Below are 24,090 nucleotides of genomic sequence, written 5' to 3'. Positions count from 1 at the left end.
TCACCTCAGATTCAGGCTGTAATCCCCCTGTATTGTTTAAACATGTAATCCCCTGTGTTTTTCACACCTTTTAGTTTCTGCATTGTTCACACCTCAGGCTGTAATCACCCACATTGTTCACCTGTTCACACCTCAGACATTGTATGTAGTGCCTGGCCTATGCTGCCTGTGTATATGGCACACACAGACAGCATAGGGTAGTCATAGAATGGCACATAGGCAGCATAGGGCAGGGAGGGTATGGAACACACAGGCAGCATAGGGCAGGCAGAGTATGGCACACACATGCAGCATAAGGGAGGCAGAGTGCTGCCTGTGTGTGCCATACTCTGCCTACCCTATGCTGCCTGTGAGAGGTGAACCTGGCAGAGTTTTGTTCTTGGAGTTTGTTAGTAGTTGGAAACAGCCATTAAATGGTCCCTAAGGTGTGTAATTATGTTGCTGGGGGTTGCTGTGCTATCCACAGGGAAGGAGGAGGCATATGGATTTAAGGGTGTGTTTTAATATAACATAATATAATTCTTTCATATATGAATAAATGTTGATATCCCTGTAGTGAGGACCAAGCATTTGGGTTTTTGCTGCACTACCACCATTGTGATAAAATGGGTATGGTTCAAAAAGGGGAGTGGTCAAAACTGGCTTCCATTAGCAGCCCTCCACCATGTATGCTAGAGAAATTCTGGCCCTCGGCACCGCAGAAGGTGGACAGCACTGAAATAGACCATTCCCATCAAGTAGAAAGCTGCAAAGTTTAATGGGGAGTTTAAGTAGGTTTCATTCGAAAATGAGATAGACAGTCCCATAGTCAAAGATGGAAGTTGTGTGCTACACTCTTCTTGTAGACAATTTTTTTTCTAACTTTAGAACTAGATCTCTAAATAGCTAGAGATTATGGCCTACTCTTTTTTGGGGGGTTTATGTTATCAAGCTAAAATAAGGCTTTTAATTTTGCTTACATAAATGCACAGAAACAAGTTTCTGTCACTGGTAACGTAATTTTTACATTCTCTGGAAGCACACATATATATGTTTATAGGCACCAGTGTGGTATGGATTAATTTCCTGAGTGCACAAGCAACCAATGAATTGGTCCAATAGGAAAAAAGCAAGGGCAAATCCTGGACATGATGGTGTAAGCATATAGGAATTTTTTCGTGTGTCAGGTTTAATATAGGCCACTCCCATACCTTCAGAAAACTGATCAGAGAGACAGAAGGAGGACTGGTTTAACAGGTATAAAAAGTAGCTTTTACAGTGGCCTTTTTTATTTTTTTTTACAGAAAATTGATTTTTTTTTAACACTGAGAGCATTGTTGGTGGTTTAATAAGATTTTAACACTGAAGGTGAACAACCCCTTTAAATGATTGTATCTATTTATATTTCAAAACTAATAAAGGTGAGCCATCATTTTAACTGGGCAATTGGCCTTATCGCTGGAAAATACTTAAATTATAAGTGTTTCAGTAGTATTGTTTTTACTTGTCCTGGTGCTTCCCTGCACCTTTTATTGAGCAGCTGCCAGAACTGTGTCCCTTGACAGAGCATGGTTATATCTGTCCCTACACTATGACGCATGTTGTAGACTTTCCATCTACTTAATTTTCTCTGTGTTGTGGTTAAGGGAGAGCATTGCTGTGGTACCTTGTCCTTTTTAACATGCTGATATTGCCCAATAATAGGATAGGAAGCACATGAAACAAGCTCATCCACCTGGCACTAGCAATCACTCTAAAATATAATTAAGCACTGTTCTTTTTTTTTTTTATTAACAATATTGTGCCAACCGTATTCATATCACTATAACTTTTATTATATACAGATTTTTCGACCATTAAAATGAATGTGTAACTTGCACTGTATAAGGTAATGATGTTGTAACTTGTTGCTATGAATTTGTCAATGCAGCTATTTAGAATTTTGTCCCCCTGCCTTTGCTGCCAAAACAATGAATGCAGCACTATGGCTTTAGTCTCTGCAGATTATGAAACATGTTAATAGTTTGGTATGAAGAGATTACATTTTATAGTTATATAATTATATTAACAGTCTATTACCATAATTATATTTTTTGTATCAATATAGCAGTAAGAAGTTAAAGCATTTACCTGAAGAAAATACTAAAACCTTTCCGGCACAGCTCTGTCCCATCCCCGCCCCCCTTTCCTTTCATGTAGTCCTCAGTCCCGAAGAGTGAAACATTATTCTCTGTTGCTCAAATAGGAACAGGGTTGATTGCCCAGGTTTTTTTTTGGAAGCCTTCACCACCAGTTCTTTTAGTGGCCTACATAGTACAGTTACACTCATAAGCTGATTAGGATCATATTTTTAAGAAAAGTGATCAGACAAAACACATTTCTTTTATTTATAGTGTTATTCAAATGAAACTGTTAGGCACCACAGAACAATAATATCATTTAACAAACCATAGCAATAACGAAATAATAGTGGTCCTGCTCTAAAGTTTGCATACCCTTGGTGCAAATTACACATAAATATTGCAAAATAGCCAAATAAGATAAAGTCAAAAAACTAAAAATTAAAACGGTCAAAATTGCAGACTCTGCCCTCTAATGACCAAAAAGAGGGAAGCAATACATTTTAAAAACAATACAATTAAAAAAAAAAAAGTTAAAAATAAAGATCTTTATTATAGTCCAATTAAACAAATCTCATGTACAAAGCCTGACGTGTTTCATGCTAATCATAGTGATTAAGTGCTGGATTAGCATGAAACGCGTCAGGCTTTGTACACGGGGTTTGTTTTAATGGATTATAATAAAGATGTTTTATTTTTAACTTTTTTTTAATTTTGTGGACTTAATCTTTAAATCAAATTACACACAAACCCCATTTTTTTCATTACAACATCAATAACTATTATAAATGTATTAAAAAATATGAGTTGTCAGTCAAATATTGCTTTCCCACCAAATGCCTGAGGCATATCTTTATAGTGTATGTATAGTTTATTTTCCTTACATTCCATGATAGAAAAGGATTTGGAATTATTTTTTTAGGGTTACAGGCTTCTTTAATACCATGTTTGCCCCCTTTAGCATCAATAACGGTTTGCAGTCTTTTGTGATACTTGTGTATAAGGACCTTTATTTATTTATTTATTCTTCTTGGCAAAGTGCCTCCTTTTCATGTTGTTTTTTTTTAATTTTTTTAATTTTTTTTCGATTGTCTAGCATGAACTGCATATTTTGGATCTCCCCAGAGTGGCTGAATGATTTTGAGGTCAGAAGACTGTGATGCTCACTTCAGAACCTTTACTTTTCTTGAAGCAACTGAAGGGTAGATTTGGCCTTATAATTAAGATTATAGTCACGTTGAGAAGTCAAAGTTTGCCCTATGAGCTGCTATCAGGCTGATGAATGATAACTTCTGCATTCATCTGCTTCATTATACATTTTACATAGGAACTGAGTTTTACCTGCAACTTGCTTGCTTTCAAGGTTAAAACTTCCAAATGTCAGCATCCCTGGATGCAGGGCCGGAACTAGGGGTAGGCAGAAGAGGCAGCTGCCTAGGGTGCAACTATTGGGGGGCGCCAGGCAGCCTCTCCTACCTACCCCTAGTCCACTCTCTTTAGTCATTGCCCCCACTGCTTGTCCTTACACGGTGGGGGCAATGATCCATCGAATCGCAATGCAAACCCCGCCCCCCCCACGTTCAACTGCACATGCGCTCAAAAGGGGGGGGGGGGGCGAATGAGGAAGGTGACCGGGTTGCCTAGGGCGCCCGGTCGGCTTGGCCCGCCCCTGCCTGGATGAAATAGAAAATGTTTACTGAAGAGATAAAAAAGTAGTTACTATTAATACACAGACACTAATTATACTCAAACAGTGAAGAGATGTGGATACTTACCCAACTGTGTGTCAATTTGAGAATATATTATCAGCTCGAATATTTAAGCGCATGCAATCTCTGTGTTTTCAGTTATCATTATGATTACTAAAAGGAGACCCACAATTTTTTAATCATAATTAGCATTAGCTAACCAACATTCCCAAATAATAGAATATTGTTTTATAAGATCACTCCTGTTTTCCCAAAACATAGCTTATATTTTACAAATATGCCAGGGGTATGTAAACTTGACCATACTATATGGCCAGGAATATCTAGACATTCCATTTAAATTAATGTGCTCTGCTGGAACACTACCAAGTTCCAAGCTTTTTCAGAAGCAGTGTCACACTAGAATGATAAATGGCTTTTCACCTTCTGGCAGTTTAGGTTAGGCAGATACCAGGGGAGCAATACAATACCCATGGTAAAGTTTAAATTTGTGGCTGTTTTCCATGGTTTGGCTAGGGCCCCTTATTTGTTGAAAGCAAAATGACTATAGCATACAATGAGATTCTGTGTTTTCTATATTGTGGCAAAAGTCTTGGAAAAACTAAGGTTCCACAACAGTAATGCACCCATGCAAAAAAGAGTATCCTACAGAATAGGCATGCTAGAGTAGGAGTGTAAGAACTTTACTGGCCTGCAAAGACTTCAACCCAAAAGAGTACCTTTGCAATGAATTAGAACGCTAATGTAAGCCAGGCATGATGTCCGGGTCCATATTTCTATAAGGGATCATGAAGGCCCATACCTTGGGTAGCAGTAGCTTTAGGACAGGGCTCTTGGGGAATACTGGACACTTAATGGTTAATCTAGCAGCAGAGCTGGGGGGTGAATGGTGTACTCATGAGATTGACACGTAAAGACTGTCCTGCAAATGTACTGATCGGCAAGAATATATGATGATAGTGAGAGAAACGAGAGGCAGAGTGGTTCCAGTGGTCTCCATTCTTGTTCTGTCAGGCATATGTCATGATGTGAAGAACACTGGTCAGTCCATTAATGGGATGATCTTCAACATGATTTTGAGTTCAGCATTCTATGGAAAATGATAATGAAGGTGGTCTGGTCAACCCAGTCCATAAGGGCTCTAGAAGCATCTTGGAAATGCAAGAATTTGACTGCATCTGTCCACAACTGTGTTGTAAATAAAAATGCAAATAATTCACAAGAATTTTCTGTTGGCAATGTAAGAGTTGCTTTTTTTTGTAGTAATATTGGTTGATATTTATAGTGCTTAGCTTGAAAAGCTTTTTTTTTCTTTTTAAGGACCCCAATATATGTTGAAGAGAAAGCTTTAACTACTCTTGCGCACCTCTGTGATGGTGATGCTAGAACAGGTCTTAATGGCCTTCAATTGTCTGTTCAAGCAAGTTTAGCAGCAGAGAAAGATCCCATAGAACATGGGATTATTATAAAAGAAGAGCACATCAAGGAAGGATTACAGCGCTCCCACATCCTCTATGACCGTGCTGGTTAGTACATAAAACAATTTTTTAAAAAGTTTAAAACAGTGTTTTTTACTTTATTTTTATAATGAGTGTGTCAAGTGATCAAGTGTGTTACTGTAGTAACGTCATTGGAAATGATATTCTGCTCTGTGAGTAAGACTATCTGCATGCTGCTATCTTGTTTAAAAAAGCTACATCTGTGAAATAGCTTCAGTCAAACTGTATCCATTAGCATTTAATTATAAAATCTATCATTTTAATTCACAAATATATTACAAGTATAATTTTTAGTGCTACTTTTTGATGAACAGTTGACCAGATGTTAAGTCACGATTTTTATGGTGTACTTTTTACTTCTAAATTACACTGTTTTCATAGCAAATAATTCACTCTACATTTAAAATTGTATTCTTGAACCAACATATGTATTTTTTTAGTTGTAATATTAGTGTGTAGGCAGTCATCTCAGTGAATTGTGCCTATGTCTGAACTTTCAGAAAGAGCCAGCGCTACACATAAGGCTAACCCACGGAGAAAGTTAGTAGGCCACAGTAGATTGTGGGTGACTAATCTCTCTGACATGCCTGCATAAATAGAAATCGCTGGTGGAAAGGCCTTCATATTGCTCCGGTTTACCAAAATTTGGAAAACTGAAGTGATGCAAAGGCCTTTCCACCGGCGACTTCTATTGTTGCCGGTGGAAAGGCATTTCCGAGCGGTTAGTTACCCACGATAGATCTAACGCACTCCGTGGGGACATCAGCCTTAGAACTGCTATTAGATAACCTATTGTTTGTCTTACTCCCATGTAACTGGAGGAGCCCCAAGCCAGACTTGGATTTCTTACTATTGAGTGCTATTCTGATATCTTCTGGGAACTGCTATCTTGGTGATATTACTCCAACTTGCAGCTCAGCAGTAAAGTATGACGGAAATTTATCAGAGCATATAAATTGATAATGATGTAATTGGTAATGAATAAATATTATATAGGGTTTAAATCAAAAGTCAGTATACCAAATATAGTCATTATTTAATATTAATCATTAAAGGCTAATAAAGAGTTAATCTCAAGCTGCAGGCATACCTTCAGTTGTCTCAATAGTGCCCTTAAGTCTCCTCATATTTCACCTGTTCAGATGATTAGAAGCCAAACAGGAAGAAAAAACGCTGAGCTGTGTAAAGAAAATTCCCATTATGCCTCGCTCCTGCACCAAGACCCAGACCCAGACCAAGTGAACATGCTCAGTTAGTTAAACTATGAGTCAGCTTCCTGCTGATTGGCTCAGATCCACATTCCTAAGGGGGGAGTGAGTTCTTAGCATTCTTGAGGGAGGGGGGAGCAGAAGAGAGCAGAGAGATGCGTGTCTGTGGCACATGAATTAAAGACACAATAAATCTTTTGACAGAGTGCAGTGTTTCTGTGAGTGCTTATGGCTGTATTTACATAGACCTTTCTGATAAAGCTTACTTAGTTTTTACCTTTCTTTCTCCTTTAAACAATTAAGTATATTCATTGTTGCAAATGATCCCACAGATGATCTAGTGGTTTGAGCTTTAGACTTTACGTTACGTTTGTCCACTTATGTTTAACAAATCAGTTTTGTACAGCCTTTGCTGTCAGCTTTATTGTATCACAGCTAGAAAGGGACTGCAATAAAGGAAGCTTGGAATTGAAGTCTGTGTGCTTAATTGTACACCGTACACTGAGGTTGAATTGCAAATTTAGCGAAAAGCTCAATTCCAAATGTTAGCACAAGGAGAAGGAAACAACTGCTGTGAAAAGAAACATGATGTATACATGATATTCTTTGTTAGACTTCCTGCTCTCAGAAAAATCCTTTAGGGCACAGCACAAAACTTCTCAGTTTGCTCCCTTCACCTCCCATCCCTGCTGTAATCTGAGCTGAGAACTGTTCCCTGCCTGCACGCTGCTGCCTGGAAGTGATGTCAGACCAAGCTAAAATAGAAGCTGCTGTCTTAAACAGAGAGAGTTGTGTGCCATTAATCGGCGTATTTTTTTGCTGTTAAAGCATTAAAAGCTATGTTCAAGAACTGTATCTGTGTAATGTAAGCAGAGAAAAGTAACACAGAAACACTGGCATGATGTATTATCTGCACAAGCAAAATGGTTGTTTGGGTGTCTAAGTGGCAGATATTTGATGTAAGTAACTCTTATTTGGGGTTTGAATAGTGATAATTTAATATTAATTCTAACACCTTATGGGAGTCCTTGTACACAGTAGAGTTTTTTTATAGATTGCAAACTGCATCTACGGGTCAAGGATTTCTTGACTAGCACATCACTAGTTCCTAGCAATGCTTTTTGCTGCTGTTAGTTAAGTGAGCCTAGGCACCAACTTACAATATACTGTGTGTGTGTGAGTAATAATCAGCCCTGTAGTGTTAGCTTATATCAAAGGCAAACCTCATTTCATGATTTGCGACAACCTGTAAACTTAGCTTCTCAACAAGTGTCCATTGTATACTTAATATGTGCAGTCTCGCTGGCACTCCTAACAAAATCCAAGATGGTTGCCCCCTGTGACATGCCTTTGAATGCCTTTGTCATTACTGTTGTAGGGAGGCTGAACCTTTAAGTTGGTGCAATAAGTTTAGTACATATGGCAGTTCTAGAGAAATTTGTTAGGTTTAAGTTCTCCTTTAAGAACATACAATTTCATAATAGAGGTAAACAAAATTGCTGATGTGGCTCAGATATAAATATAAACAGAAAAGACTGTAAAACTAGGTGGCGTACTAATTAGGGGCAATTTTAACTACTCAAATATAAATTGTGACACTGATGCTTGTCCTTCATTTAAGAGATCAAATAGCTAATTAGAAACCTGTCTTAAACTATCAGATATCCTGAAGAAGTATCATTTAGGCAATACTAATCACAACATGATATCTTTAAAGAAAGTTTTTACATGATCTGGAAAAGCAATTAGTTTTAAATAAGCACATGCTAATCAGCTGGATGGCTTTCAGATTTGGATGTAACTAGATGGAACAGCACAAAAGAACATAACACACACAAAAAAAGGATTTAAAAAAGCAACTGAATAAAGTACTGACGTTTAAAGTACAGGTATGGGACCTGTTATCCAGAATACTTGGGACCTGGGGTTTTCCAGATAAGGGATCTTTCCGTAATTTGGATCTCCATACCTTAATAATAAATCCAATAGGATTGTTTTGCCTCCGATAAGGAATAATTGTATCTTAGTTGGGATTAAGTATTATTATTACAGAGAAAGGAAATAATTTAAAAAAATTAGAATTATTTGCTTATAATGGAGTCTATGGGAGATAGCCTTTCCATAATTCTGAACTTTCTGGACAATGGGTTTCTGGATGATGGATTCCATACCTGTACTTCAAAATGGCAAATACCTTGTTTAAACATGGTGGAAGCAGAGCTATCTGGACAAAGAGCTTGCGATACACATTATAATCTCATTGCACACAAACCCCTGTATGTAATAAAGGCGCTAAGTTTGCACAGGAGCAGTAACCAGTAACGTTAGCTTTGAAACAGATGACCAGAAAATTCTACCTGCTGATTGTTAGATATGGCAGAATTAGTGCCTTTTATTAAGTAACCCTCACAGAGGTTTAATGGTGAACACATGAGGGTATTAGAGCTGAGTTAAAGTGGACCTGTCACCCAGACATAAAAAGCTGTATAATAAAAGTCCTTTTCAAATTAAACAAGAAACACAAATTCATTTTTAAATTAACACATCCATACCCATTATAAAGACATTTAAAAATCCCAGCTGTCAATCATATATTGCCTGCACCGCCTCTATGCCTTAGGCATAGAGGCAGGGCAGACAAGTACTTTAACTATCAATTCAGCTCTCACTTTTCCCCTCCATCCTAACCATCTAATTGTGTAGGCAGTGCATGGGCCTGGGCATCTGGTCCCCCATTCTGGCACATACACAAGATTTTGGGGTGATACAAAGCTTGCCTTAATAACAGTGTCCACAAAATGGCACCTGCCTATTTGTATGTATGTATATCTTTATTTATAAAGCGCTACTTATGTACGCAGCACTGTACAGTAGAGTACATTAATACAAACAGGGTGTTAATAAGATAATAATAGATAAATACAAAGTATAACAATAAATACAGATAAATACAGCTGCAATAAGTTAGGAGTCGAGGACACAAGAGGAAGGAGGTCCCTGCCCCGTAGAGCTTACAATCTATATGGTAGGGTAACTTACAGACACAAATAGGCAAATATAAGTGCTGTAGGTCACAGTGGGTGACACTACAATATAAGTGCCAGTTCCCAGATCAGGTGCTGGGTGAGTGCTCCAAAAGGTAGTCTTTAACTTTAGTTTTAAAAAGACTGAGGGAGGATTCTCTCCGGAGGAAATCAGGGAGGGCTTTCCAAATGTAAGGGGCAGCAAGGGAGAAAGGTTTAAGGCGGGAAACCGCAGTAGTAGTGGGGGGCGCAACCAAGCTATTGCTCTGCGAGGAACGAAGGAGTCGGCCCGGGAATGTATGGAGACACAAGGGAAGAGATGTAGTGAGGAGCAGAGGAATGGAGGGCTTTGAAGGTTAAGAGAAGAAGTTTGTAAGATATTCTTTGTTTAATAGGAAGCCACGATAAGGACTTTAGCAGGGGAAGGGCCTGAACTCTCCTGGATGAGAGGAGGAGAATTCTGGCAGCAGTATTTAATATAGACTGTAGGAGGGAAAGATGGGAGTTAGGGAGGCCGGTTAATAGCAGATTGCAGTAGTCCAGTCGTGACAGGATGAGAGCATGCATGAGCAGCTTAGCTGTTGCAGTAGAAAGAAAGGGACGAATTTTGGCAATATTGCGTAAGAAAAAGTGACAGGTTTGTGCCTATTTGATCTGATTGTGTAATTCCAGGACTGAAGGAAACAAGATTTATATTACATATATAGTGTAAGTGAAGTTTATTTTGCTTAACAAACACAATAGAAAAGAATTTTGAATTATTTCTTAGGGTGACTGGTCACCTTTAATATGCTATGGTTTGCTGATATTAAGATCATGCACATCATACATGTTTAGCTGTAAAGACTTTTTGTAACTATTCCAGCCCTACATTTTCGTAAAGGGGAACATGCAACCCTTTTTTAGCCATAGGAAACTGTTTGTTTTAACAAATTAGGATTAGTTAATTAGATTTATTGTCATGATGTATTTTAATCTCCATAGTGGTTGACTTTATTTGTATGTAAATGGGATATAAATAGCATTAACTAAACATATATTTTTACATAAAATTGCCAAGTTCGTTTTCCAAAGTGCTTTGGATTAGTTTTTTTCTCACCGTATGCAATAGTAATTTCTTTAATGTGGTTAAGATAAAAATTCTGTTGTTACAGAATATACCAAAAGAAAATCATGGTAAAGAAGAAAGAAAGCTCTATTGCAATGTAGACACTTGCACAGCTCATATTTTAAGAACATCTAAAACTACCTATAATGTTCTTCCTGTATAGCACTTATGTACACTTGCACAGCAATATTGCTTGCCAGGATGCCCAGTCTAAATGTGGATATGAAGAATGAAGGGGGATCTGAAGAGTGTGTGTTCATTATTGATACTGTAACAAACATAGCAGACCTATAACAGAGATAACTAGATCTGAGTAAGTATTACCGTATATATACTCAAGTATAAACGATCCGCATATAAGCCGAGGTACCTAATTTTACCTAAGAAAACTGGAAAAACTTATTGACTCGAGTATAAGCCTAGGGTGGGATATGCAGCAGCTACTGCTAAGTTTCATCAAAATAAATACCAATAAAATTACATTAAATGAGGCATCCGTGGGGTATATGTTTTTAAATATTTATTTCAAATAAAAACTGTAAACTAGCTCTGTAAGTGGAGGGTCAACAAAAACAATTGTTTTATCAACAATGATACCTTAAGAGTACTCAGCAACCAAGCTAAAACACAAAGAGTTAAAATCCTTCAAAACTATATATAGTTTATATAGAATATAAAGTGAAATGTCTAGTGCAGAATGGGACAGGTGTGGATGGTAGATGAAGATGAATTTGGGAGTGGGCCAGGGCACTGGAGGGTCTGGTTGCGGGTGGCCTAATTTGCACACAAAGGACAGAGGGTGCTAGTTTGGAGGGACCCATGGCACCCGACTCGAGTATAAGCCGAGGGTGACTTTTTGAGCACATTTTGGGTGCTGAAAAACTAGGCTTACACTCTAGTATATACAGTACTTTAGTTTAAATGGGGCCTGTCACCATATGTAGAAAGCAAATGAAAAAAAATGCAAATTAAACATAAAACCCAATTTCATCCCCTTCATCTATACGGGGTGGTTTATAGCATACACCAATGATCATTTTCGTTGTGACCTTTAGCCCTACTGAAATTTCCACCCAAAGAGATTCAACTTTTTCATTGGTAATGTCTTTATTACATGGCTTTAAATCTGACTTTACATAAGGACAAACCCCTCCACCCTTTTTAATCTCTCTGTCGCTCCTAAAAACTGTATAACCATTTAAATTCATGACCCAGTCGCATTTTTCAACCCACCAGGTCTCAGTGATACCAATTAAATCATAATTTTCAATACATGCAATAGCCTGCAGCTCCCCTAATTCGAATCCCCTATAACCACCATCTGTTTAGGCCTAGCTCTGCTCTCCTCCCCACCACTACTAGAGAAACTGGTCTCCCGGAGAGATCAGCCTTCTCTACTGTAGAACCGCCAGTCCAGAGTTCACTCTCTCATCTTCTTCACACAATCTGGCAAATCTGTTGGGATGAGCAAACCCTGGCACAGCCTCCCTCTTCCTTTTCCCCACACTAGATTGTCTAACTGTCACCGAGCTTACTGCCTTATCATCCTTTCGCTGCTCCCCTCCCCCAAAACTATCTGACCCCGCTAGCTCCTGCTTAGTAAGCTAGAGACTCCTCTCAAGATTGTCAATTGAACGCAGTGTTGCAACTTCTCTAGGGCAGCGCTGTCCAACTTCTGTGGTACCGAGGGCCGGAACTTTTCTGGCCAACGCGGTAGAGGGCCGATAATGGAAGCCAGTTTGACCACTCCCTCTTTTAAACCACACCCATGTTATCACAAGAGCTTTTAAGACTATATCCACATTAATGTTGGTAGAGCAGCAAAACCCCAGATGGTTGGTGCTCACTGTAGGGATATCACCCTTCATTCATATGTGAAAGAATTATATTATGTCATAATAAGACACAACCTTAAATCCCTATGCCTCCTCTTCCCCTGTGGATAGCACAGCAACCCCCAGCACATAATTACACATCTTAGGGACCATATAATAACTAAACTAAAAACGTCTTATTTTTAATTTTTAAGTAATAGCTTTTCTGGCCACTCTTCCATAAAGCCAAGCTCTATGTAGTGTATGGCTTATTGTGGGCCTATGGACAGATACTCCAGTCTCTGCTGTGGAACTCTGCCCTTCAGGGTTACCTTTGGCCTCTGTGCTGCCTCTCTGATTAATGCCTCCTTGCCCAGTCTGTGAGTTTTGTTGGGCGGCCCTCTCTTGGCAGGTTTGTTGTGGTACCATGTTTCTTTCCATTTGAAGATGATGGATTTGATGGTGCTCAGGGGCATCCTCAAAGATCTGGATATATTTTTTTTATAACCCAACCCTGACTTGTAATTCTCAACAACTTTGTCCCTGACTTCTTTGGAGAGCTCCTTGGTCTTTAAGGTGTGATGCCTCTTGCTTTGTGGTGTTGAAGCCTTTATGGCAGTTTATACTGACAGATCATGTGATGCTTAGGGGCCCATTCATTAAAGTACGAAGGGTCCGATTACAAAAAATACGATTTTTTTCTAAAGTATAGAACTGGTTGTACTGTTAACGATAATATCGTTAAAAAAAATACAACTTTTTCGTAATATGTTCGTTCTTGCATGATAAAAAATCTTTTTGTTCTTTGCGCAACGATAACGAGTTTCGGAATACATTCAAGCTTCAGTATCGTGACTATCTTTTGGCCAGGTTGGAGCTGCAGGGTGCTATTGAGTCCTATGGAAAATCATGCATTGAATTTCAAAGTCAGAAAGGGTTTTGCGCCATTTCTGATCATCAGAAATTATCATATTTACTCAGAAGTTTTGCCATTTGTACTTTTAAACATCCGAAATTCGGACTTAAATGAATGGGCCTCTTAGCTTGCACATAGGTGGACTTCATTTCACTAATTATGTGACTTTTGAAGGTAATTGGTTTCATTGTAGGGGCTTCATGGCAAAGGGGGTGAATACATATGCACATGAAAATTTTCATTTTTTTTTTTTTTTTTTTTCAATATATATTTTTCTCATTTCACTTCACCAACTTAGACTATTTTTGCAGGTTCATCACATAAAATAAGATTAAGAAACATTTAAATTACAGGTTGGAATGTAACAATACATGACAAATGCCAAGTGGGGTAAATACATTAACAAAGCACTATATGTATGTATGTATGTAGAAGGAAGTAAAGATTACTACTGTGTACAAACACAGAATGTGGCTTCAGACATCTGCCTGCTAGTTCAGAGACAGAGTGACGCCCTTGACACTGATTCAGCATGCTCAGCTGCTTGGTGTATTGTTGCAGGCTCAGCCTGCAAGTTGAGAATATGATAGCTAGCACAGAGTACCAGCACATTGTTTAGCTTGACATTATAATGAGAACATACCAGCAGGTTCTTTTGTGAAGTGTGAAAAAATGTTGCTGTCATCGTGAATGCCTTACTCTCTGGATCTCAAGTCTCAAGCATACTATTGCTCTACAATTGTTTGCAATTTTATTTATAAAAAAGTCCAGTAAATCGACTGATGACTTTTACACTTTAGATTTACTAATGGTTGTTTCTTTTTTGCAATTGGTGTTTTTTTTGCACTAAAGCAAAACGTTTTTGTGGAATTTTTTTAAAAAAATTAAGCAAATTGTAACAATCTTTATATAATTTGTGTTGTGTTTCTGCACTGACTTCTCTGTCAAAAGAAACAGGATTTGTTGTCTTTGTTTTCCTGTGCCAGAGACATGCAGCTCTCTCCCCTCTCCTGCTCCCCCCCCCCCATCCTTAGGAATATACTTCTTCATAGTCTAACTTACTGAGCATGTACAATGGTCTGGGTCTTGGTGCAAGAGTGAGGCATTGTGGGAACTTTCTTTACAGAGCTCAGCATTTTTTTTTCCTATGAGGCTTCTGATCATCTCAACGGGAGAAATATGGGGAGACTTAAGGGCACCATTGAGAGAACTGAAGGTATGCCTGCAGTTTGAGATTAACTCTTTATTATTATTAACATTTATTTATAAAGCGCCAACATATTCCGTGGCGCTGTACAATAAGTATTATCCTTTCCTTCTCCTATAAACATAGCTCTGAAGCCCACAGCATACAATCCAGATTTATCAAAATATGGGCCTCATAGTTGAAAATAAAAATGCAAAAATATTTGTGTCTTTTCAACTTCAGGTTCTTCTGTATAATTCTTTGGCTTGGTGTTCTAAAATATTCTATTGTATACCAGTTTAATGACTTGTTTTGTGCTTTTAACTGAATTGGTACACTGTTGTTGGTTTGGTATAAATTTTATTAAAAAATTTTTAAAATATAGGAACCTTGTGCAGTTCCCATTGATCATATGTAGACATTTTTAAGTTATTGAGTATTTTCACATTCACTTGCCCACTTTCTTTTATATCTGCAATCTGTTTACATTCTAGTGGAGATAAATGTGTTGTTCCTTTCATTCAGCAAAACAGGTTTCATGTTCTTTAAGATCATTATGGTGTTACTTTGGAAATAACATTTTGTTTCCCTCTATCTCTCAGCGACACAGCTGTTGCCTTTACACTCCTATATGTAGTGAGTGTTGGAAACATCTATTCATCAAGTTTCAAATGTCCACAGAGGAAAAAATGAATGTGCAGAGAATATCATATGTTGTAACATATATTGAATTAGTACAAAATGTTGTGAAATATCAGTGTTACAGCATTTAATTAACCTTGACAGTACTTTGCTTAATTACTTTTATGTGTGTTTTGAATATCACATGCAAAATGTTTGTGTTACTTTGGAACTGGACTATTTTGTATTGTTAAAATCTGCATCTGTAATTTGCTATGATAGGATACTAATTGTATGTATATTGCTATAAAGCAATGTCAGTACTATAAACATGTACCCAAAATTGGTGCATGCTTTAATTTTAGTTTTAGTATGTTGCCAACATGTTAGAGCAGGTGAAATCTGGAAACAACCCACAGCATGACTGTATTATTTGCAATCTGCAAAAATGTTAGTAACTCAAAAGTAAATACATTTATAAAACAAAAATGTACAAAAAAAATTGTATGTTTCAGTAGAGCAGTAAAACAGATTTAATCAATCACCTTCTGCACAAATACCACGCAAAATGGAACTTATGGAATAACAGCAAGTTTGTAGGGGAAAATCCAATTAGGAATTTTCTTTGAAAAATGTCTCTGTTGTTAGGCCTTGGATGCAGCTAAATAATTAATACACTATTTGTTGATATGCTTTTTTATGCGCCTTGACTACTTTTCTTTTCTTGCCCTTCTCATTTTCTTTTCACTTCTTTACCCTATCCTTCTGTTAGATCTGTTTAGTTGTTTAGTTGTAGATAGTTAAAAAATAAAAAACTGGTGAAACTGTGTTTAGTGTTCACCTACCTGCTATGGAAACAACACAACAGTGCTACATCATATTCTAGTGCTTTGGGCACGTTTTGTACCTTGTTTCTTTATACTTCATATGGTATAATGTAAGATCAATGTAACTTTTTTTTTTTGATGTTAATTTCATTTTATTCACCAATAAAAACAATAAATAATAAAAAAAAAAACAGATTTAATCCACATCCTCTTTACTCTAGTCCTAGGATAAAAACATACACGTTTAAAAGTTCCAGGTGACAAACAGTTGAGTAAAAATATAAAATGGTAAAATTGCATGAAATGTGGCAATGGCCCTAGCCCATGACTTATATGCTTAGGTAGAATCACATACAAGGTACTGTTTTATTATTGCAACGAAAAAGCAAATTTAAAAAATGATCTACGCAGTCTATGGGTGTTGGCCTTACCCTTAATTCAAAACATCCTGGATAATATGTTTATAGATAATGGATTACTTATCTGTATTACCCGCCTCAAGGAGTTTTTACTGCTAGAGAACCATTTGCGTGTTGCTCCTATACATACAAGAGACTTGCACCTTTTGAATTGTACGCCATTATTGCTGGGTTGTGCATTGCTGTTCAGGAAATTATACAGTTAGCACCCATATTAACACTCGAAGAAATACAAACACAACTTGTGGCTTCACAGGTTTTGGTGCATACGATTTATTGGGCCCATAATTATACTGCAGCTAGAATAAAAAAAAAGATTGGTAAATTGCATTTAAGTTAGTAAATTTACTTTAATCCTGGAGTCCTCAACCTTTTTTCCCTTGAGCCACATTCAAATGTTAAACGAGTTCGGCAGTAACACAAGCATGAAAAACGTACCGGGGGTGCCAAAAAGCACTGTGATTGGCTATTTGGTAACCCCTGTGAACTGGCAGCCTACAGGAGGCTCTGCTTAGCAGTACACCTGGTTTTTATGCAACCAAAGCCAGAAATGTAAAAATAAGCACCTCATTTAAGGCCACTGGGAGCAACAGCCATGGGGTTGGGGAGCAACATGTTGCTCCTGAGCCACTGGTTGGGGACCACTGCTCTAATCTAACATACAATATATTTAGTCGGAGCCTGCGTAGTGACAGAACAACTAACAGCAGAGCAGGGCTCTTTCGGAATGAGTGTTAATTTGTTCCAACATTAATGTTAGACTTTCTCCTATTTCCACATGACAGGGGAAGAACACTACAACTGTATTTCAGCACTTCACAAATCTATGCGTGGCTCTGATCAGAATGCTTCATTATATTGGCTTGGTCGAATGCTTGAGGGTGGAGAAAATCCATTGTATGTAGCAAGACGGCTGGTGAGATTTGCAAGCGAGGATGTAGGTATGTAGGTGTAACTGTGCCCTTGGAATCTCAAAAATGAAAACTGCACCCTTATTTTCCAAAGAAACACTTGATAATTTAAACAATCATTTGTGCCTTCAGTTGCCAAAATTCTCTGTTCAGCTGCATCAGCACACTTAAGCATCTTGATTAAAAAAAGTTCAGTTCATTTGTTTTTGTGTCATAACTACTGTAGTGCAGGAGAGTCTGGAGTGTTGAATAATGGCTCTTTTCTATGGTGCCAACTTTTCCTTCTCTGTAAAAATGTTCTGGGGCGAGCAGCAGCTTCCATGGCCCATTTCTGTGCTTGGCTTTGCCCCATATTGATGAGTTCTTTTTCTATAACCAAAACTAACTTCAGATAACAAACTCCCAAAACTTCAAACTATGGGAGAACAAAAATTTGTATCAAAAAGATTTGGTGCTTAAGACCAGAACATTGTATGGGCCTTAATGAAGGTTCTTCACAAGAACATATACAGCATTAAGTTTTTATTGCTAAATGCACTTACAGTATTTATGGCCTGGTTGTGGGCTAATTTTAAATAGTGCTAGCTCTTTTTGTTTAAGATTGAAACGCATTATAAATGCTACAGGATTCGAATCTACATAAGAATAATTTGTGGTGATGCCTCTGTGAACTTTCAGTTTCTTATAAAACCACTACTTCTCCAGCACACTGTTATCCCCAGTCAGTGGGTCTATAGAACAGAATGCTTTATTTACATCAGTGAAGCAAAATAAGGCATTTATTAGGGATAATAAAGGTAAATTAACAATATCCAATCATAACTCTGCAATCGATAAATCTTACATAATATATTTTCTTTAGGTAATGTTTTCCCATTATAATTCTTTTTGGTTTAATTATTTTGTCAGTGGTTTAATTCTGCTTAATGGCTTGTCAGTAGCACCCAATTGCTCTCATTGGTGTCTTTGCCCACTTGACATTTCCTCTAATAGAACTGTATTCTGTTGTGCAGCAGATATAACAAAATGAAAAACAAGAGATAAATTGAAGTAGTTCCTATAAATACATCCACTCAAACATTCATTCATCCAATACAAGTTTTTATTAGAATAGTTCTCACAAAAGAGTTTTAAAAAGTTGAATGCTCAAGAAAGATACTGTATATACTCGAGTATAAGCTGATCCGAATATAAGCCGAGGTACCAAATTTTACCTAAGAAAACTGGAAAATCTTATTGACTCGAGTATAAGCCTAGGGAAATGCAGCCGCTACTGCTAAGTTTCAATAATCAAAATAAATACCAATAAAATCACATTGAGGCATCAGTTGGGTATATGTTTTAACATATTTATTTCAAAGAAAAACAGTTTAACTAACTCTGTAAGTGGAGAAGAGCGTCAACAAACAATATGGTATCAATAATGAAACCGTAAGAGTACTACCCCCTTAGATCAGCAACCAAGCTAAAACACAAAGGGTTTAAATCCTTCAAAACTGGATTCCTCTTCATCATCTGTATGTCCAAACAGAGCTTCAGCTGGTGTGAGGTTATCAGCATAGACATTGTCATCACTGAGTTTTCAGTCATCACCATCACTGCTGTCAATCTCATACAAAGCGCTGTCTTCACTGCCATCCATAGCATTACTGATGCCACATTTCTTGAAGACGCGTTGCACCATGTCCTCTGGAATGTCTTCCCATGCATCTCGAACCCACTTTGCTATTAATTCTATGTCGTGCTTCATTAGGTTTCCAACTTTTGTCAGTCGGCCTTGACCAGATGACATCCATTCATGCCACTTCTTTCGCACATGGTCTTTGAAAGGTTTATTTAAAGACACATCCAGGGGCTGAAACACAGATGTAAGCCCACCTGGAATAACGGCCAAAGTAACTTGAGAAGAATTTGCCAATTTTTTTATGTCATCACATGTGTGGGCTCTGAACATATCCCAAACTAGCAATGATGGTTTCTTCTTTAAGGCTGCTCCTGGTCGTCCGTTCCAAATTTCTTCCAGCCATTTTTTTGTTCCTTCTTCATCCATCCAGCCTTTAATATGTGTGGGCGCACTGTAATTCGTGGTGGAAATTTTACAGTTTTCGGCAAGGTCTTTCTTTTAAAAATAACAGGCCGCAGCTTAGTTCCGTTAGCCAAACATGACAGAACAACTGTGAAGTGTTTTTTTTAATTTCCTGTGGTTCTGAGGAAAATAGTTTTGTCTCCCAAACTTGCCACAGTTCTGTTGCTTGGAAGATCAAAAGTCATAGGGGTTTCATCCATGTTCCCAATATCTCCCAGGTCATAATTATGAATCCTCCTTTGTTTTATGATGAATGATTGGAATGACATCACTTTTTCTTCAAGGTCTCGAGGCAACTTCTGTGAAATCTTTGTTCTTTGTCGCAAACATAGGTCAAACCTATTCATGAAGGGGGTACACCATCCTGCTGACGCAACAAATTTTTCAATGCCTGGTGCTTTATATTTGTCATCCTTAGCCATTTGAAGGGCACGTAAGCGAATTCCCATGCGTGTTACGCAGTAACCATTTTGATGAGACACCAGAACCCATTTATGCAATTCATTCTCTAGAGCCCCATAAGAAGTCATTAAACCACGTCAAGCTTTTTTAGTCTTTGGAATCTTTTCCAAGCCAGCCTTCATTTTCAGCCACTCCCTCACTTGTTTTTCGTCAACACAAAATTCCCTACTTGCAATACTGTTATTGCTTTCTTCTGCTCTTGACACAACCTTGAGTTTGAAACCAGCTTCGTATGACCTGCGTTTTTGTTTTGGTCCAGGATTAGTGGTACCGGTATCCATTTCTAACTGGATAAAAAAAAGAAGACTTTGAAACAGAACTTTACAGTTCTAGATCAGCAACAGACATAGTGCATTACGATTAAAGACATCTGACAGGAGCCTGATATATACCGGTACTGTATGTGTACTGTAACTTTAAATTACCGTAATAAATAATAATTTACACTATTCGCCTGTATTAGCAATGCTGATCACATGATAGGGAAATACCTGATCAGCATTGCTAATAATAGGAAATACTGTAATTAGTTAATTACTAATTACTAGTTAATTACTGACCTAACCCACAACTGACTCTCACCACTTGCAGTGAGTTCCAAAACATCTAGCCTAACCAATCAGTGGTACCTTACTTTTCTCCTTATATTTCTCCCTCCTGTGGAATTGTACCACCTACTGGCTGAAGTAGAAAATAAAATAACTCTTTTAATCCTTGCTGAGGGACATTAGTTTGCTCATTGCCCTTTTATACAGTTTTGATGTGGTAACATAACTCAAAATCAGCACCGCGCTTATAAAGTCAATTAATTGTAAATTTAACCTTATTAAATAGAGATTAATGATAGTATAGAGTAATTCATCTGCCCACCACTGCCCTTCCCTTTTATATGTATGATTTTAAGGATATTGTTAAAATAAGGTGTGTACATGTCCAGTTCCTATGTGAAATGATGTGACATATCATTAGATCTGATTCACAAAACATTACAAAACATATCCAAAGATAATTTACCCACCCAGAATAAAAAAGAGCCTTTATCTGGAGAAGTGATGGAAAAGTTAGCTTCTAGAAATTAAAAGATGTCACAGCATAATCTGAGTTGTTACTGTGAATTTGATGGGCAAGCACATTTTATGTGTCCAATGGTGTGTCTTTTTTTTTTTCCTCTCTCTCTCTCTCTCTCTACAGGACTAGCAGATCCTCAGGCCCTAACACAAGCGGTATCCACTTACCAGGCCTGCCATTTTATAGGAATGCCAGAATGTGAAGTAAGTTTTTAAAAATTTCAGCAATACCAACAAAATTAATGAAAGATTTAGGTTATAACAAAAGCTATAAATATAGCCCAGGGTTCTCCAGTAGTAGAACCAGTAGAGCAGGACTACATGCCTGAGTAAATAAAAGGGATCTCATTTGCTTGAACATCTACATCAACTTCAAAATCTCTTGTTCTGTAAACAGGTGCATTGTCAAATTCCTAACTGGGAAGGAAAGAAGGAAAAATTCTTTTAATTGCATGTATAATAAGTTATGGGCATGGAATCAATTATCCGGGATCCCTTAATCTGCAAAGCACCAAAATAAAAACCCAGGTCCCAAGAATATCTGCCATACTTCTGTCTGTCTGGCATCCCCTGTGTAAGTAAGATAGTTGTTTGTTAGTTGTACCAGGAAGTTACAGGTCTCTTTGTTTTAGAGATATAATTTATGATATAGCTATTTTACGGTTTCTTGGATTTTACACTTTTTTCCTGTTCACCTGAAAAATGTAAAAAGGGGGGTCTATTGTATTCCCTGTAGTTCTTGATTTATTATAGAAGTAAGGGTATTCTCAAAGATATCACAATTATGCAGACTCTATGGATACTTTATTCTTTTGGTCATACTTTCCAGAATTGTAAACCACAGACTAAAATCTGGTTTGTTTTCTGTGCATTCCCAGTGTTCCAGTATTCCAGTGATACTGATTGACACTTAGGGACACATTTACTAATCCACGATTGTCCGAAAAGCGCCCGAATGCGTTTTTTTCGTAATGATCGGTATTTTACGTCTTTTTCACGAATTGACGCAAATTTTTCGCGCTCAATACGAAAAAGTTGCGACAATTCGCGAAAGTCGTAATGGCTATGAAAAAGTTGCGACAATTCACGAAAGTCATAATGGCTATGAAAAAGTCGCGACAATTCACGAAAGTCATAATGGCTATGAAAAAGTCGCGACAATTCACGAAAGTCATAATAGCTATGAAAAAGTCACGACAATTCACGAAATTTGTAATGGCTATGAAAAATTTGCGACAATTCACGCAAGTCGTAACGGCTACGAAAAAGTCGCGACGGTGACGGAAAAATCGCAAAAAATACGAAAAAGTTGCAAAATGTTCGTTTCCAATCCGATTTTTTCCCATTCGGGATTTGTGGATTAGTAAATCAGCCCCCTAATGTCAGATATCCGTAATTGCATGGAACTCAAAACATGCTGCAGCTAGATGCTTATGTATGTATTGGCTAACTAAATTGGTTAGGAAAGTAACTAAACCAATAGATTAAAGTATGAGATCCATTATCCGGAAGCCTGTTATCCAGAATACTCCTGACATAAAGCAAATAATTTTATAAATATATAATTTTTTTTTTTTTTTTAATTATTTCCTTTTTGTCAGTAATAATATAACTGTACCTTGTACTTGATCAATTCCTAGCTAAGCTGCACAAATCTATATTGATATATTGATGGCAAAACAATCGATTTGGGTTTATATAAGGTTTAAATGTTTAAGCAGGTATGGTGATCCAAATCAATCTGGGAAAGCCCAGTTCCCAAGCATTCCAGATAATAGTTCCTGTACATACATACAGCAAATTCCTTATAATATGCCACAACAAAAGAAAGCTTTTCTATATGGCTAAAAGTATTCTAATGAATATAATTGAAGAATGCATTTTTTGGCATTGGCAGTTTCTGAGAGGTTGCGTTTGTAATATATATTTTTTTCTTTTCCAGGTTATATTAGCACAGTGTGTCATGTACCTGGCTTGTGCTCCAAAATCAATTTCAGTGTATAGTGCCTACAATAAAGTAAAGGAGTGCTTGAAGAACCACAAGGGTCCACTTCCATCTGTCCCTCTTCACTTGAGAAATGCACCAACAAAATTAATGAAAGGTTTAGGTTATGGTAAAGGCTATAAATATAACCCATTGTTCTCCGAACCAGTAGAGCAAGACTACATGCCTGAGGAAATGAAAGGGGTCACATTTGTTTGAACATCTACATCAATGTCAAAATCTCTTGTTCTGTGAACAGGTGCATTGTCACATTCCTATCTGGGGAAGGAAAGACACTTTTAATTGCACGTATAATAAGTTTTGGGTATGGAATCAATTGGGGATCCCTTTGTTTGCAAAGCTAAACATATGGGGATGCTATTTCCCATAGAACACAATTTAAACAATTGATTTTTTTTTCTCTGTAGTAATAATAATACAGTATCATAGTGTTTGCTAAACTAACACACATCCACATCAATAACAAAACAATCCTAGCGGAGTTGTTGTGTAAATGTTTTTAGGAGCCTTAAGGCATGCTGCTTTAAATTTCAGAAAGAGCCCATACCCAGAAAACCCAAGAATATCTGCCATACTTCTGTCTGTCTGGCATCCCTGTGTGAGTAAGATAGTTGTCTGTCAGTTGTAACATGAAGTTACAGGTTTCTTTGTTTTAGAGATATAGTTAAATATCCCCATACCCATAATTTATTCGGGCATGGTATATTGTATGCACTAAAGTGATTCCCAACCACAGTGGATAGTGGCAACCTTATTTTTCTGTACCAAAAAAGTATAATAGCAGTGTACAATTACAATTTCCCAAGATTAAAAGAAAACAGTTTCCATGTGTGTTTTACACAAACTACTGTTTAACTGCCAGCTTTGTTTGTAAGTTAAAGCCTACAGAAAATTGGTCAGTGGCAGAGTTAGGCTGATGGCAGACGAGGCGTAGGGCGGTATTTTCAGCAAGCGCTTTTCCGCTTGCTGAAAATATCCGTCCTACGCCTCGTCTGCCATCAGCCTTAAGGGGAAACACAAACACTGCCTCCTTATTGGCCTGTTAATGTATTTCTTTTGAATATTTGTCCTTTAGTACACAAAGTTTCTTTGCTCCTCTTTCAATAAATATTTGTTAATGTTCATCAGTA

General features: G+C 37.5%; 1 protein-coding gene across 3 annotated transcripts in view; it reads left to right on the top strand.

The window, feature by feature from the left end:
* wrnip1 (Werner helicase interacting protein 1) overlaps positions 1 to 24,090 on the top strand; it is a 48,858-nt gene extending 24,768 nt beyond the window's left edge. For 2 of the 3 annotated variants that reach the window (XM_031903239.1, XM_031903238.1), the window contains 4 exons: positions 5,129 to 5,334; positions 17,215 to 17,370; positions 21,080 to 21,159; positions 22,898 to 24,090. In XM_031903239.1, coding sequence (XP_031759099.1) covers positions 5,129 to 5,334; positions 17,215 to 17,370; positions 21,080 to 21,159; positions 22,898 to 23,158 — 703 coding nt within the window. In that variant the 3' untranslated portion in view covers positions 23,159 to 24,090. 3 annotated transcript variants of the gene reach the window in all.

Source organism: Xenopus tropicalis, chromosome 6 (genome assembly GCF_000004195.4).
Source record: "Xenopus tropicalis strain Nigerian chromosome 6, UCB_Xtro_10.0, whole genome shotgun sequence".
Lineage (NCBI taxonomy): Eukaryota > Metazoa > Chordata > Amphibia > Anura > Pipidae > Xenopus > Xenopus tropicalis.
The sequence above is the reverse complement of the archived record's forward strand: the minus strand, read 5'-3'. Positions and strand labels throughout refer to the sequence as shown.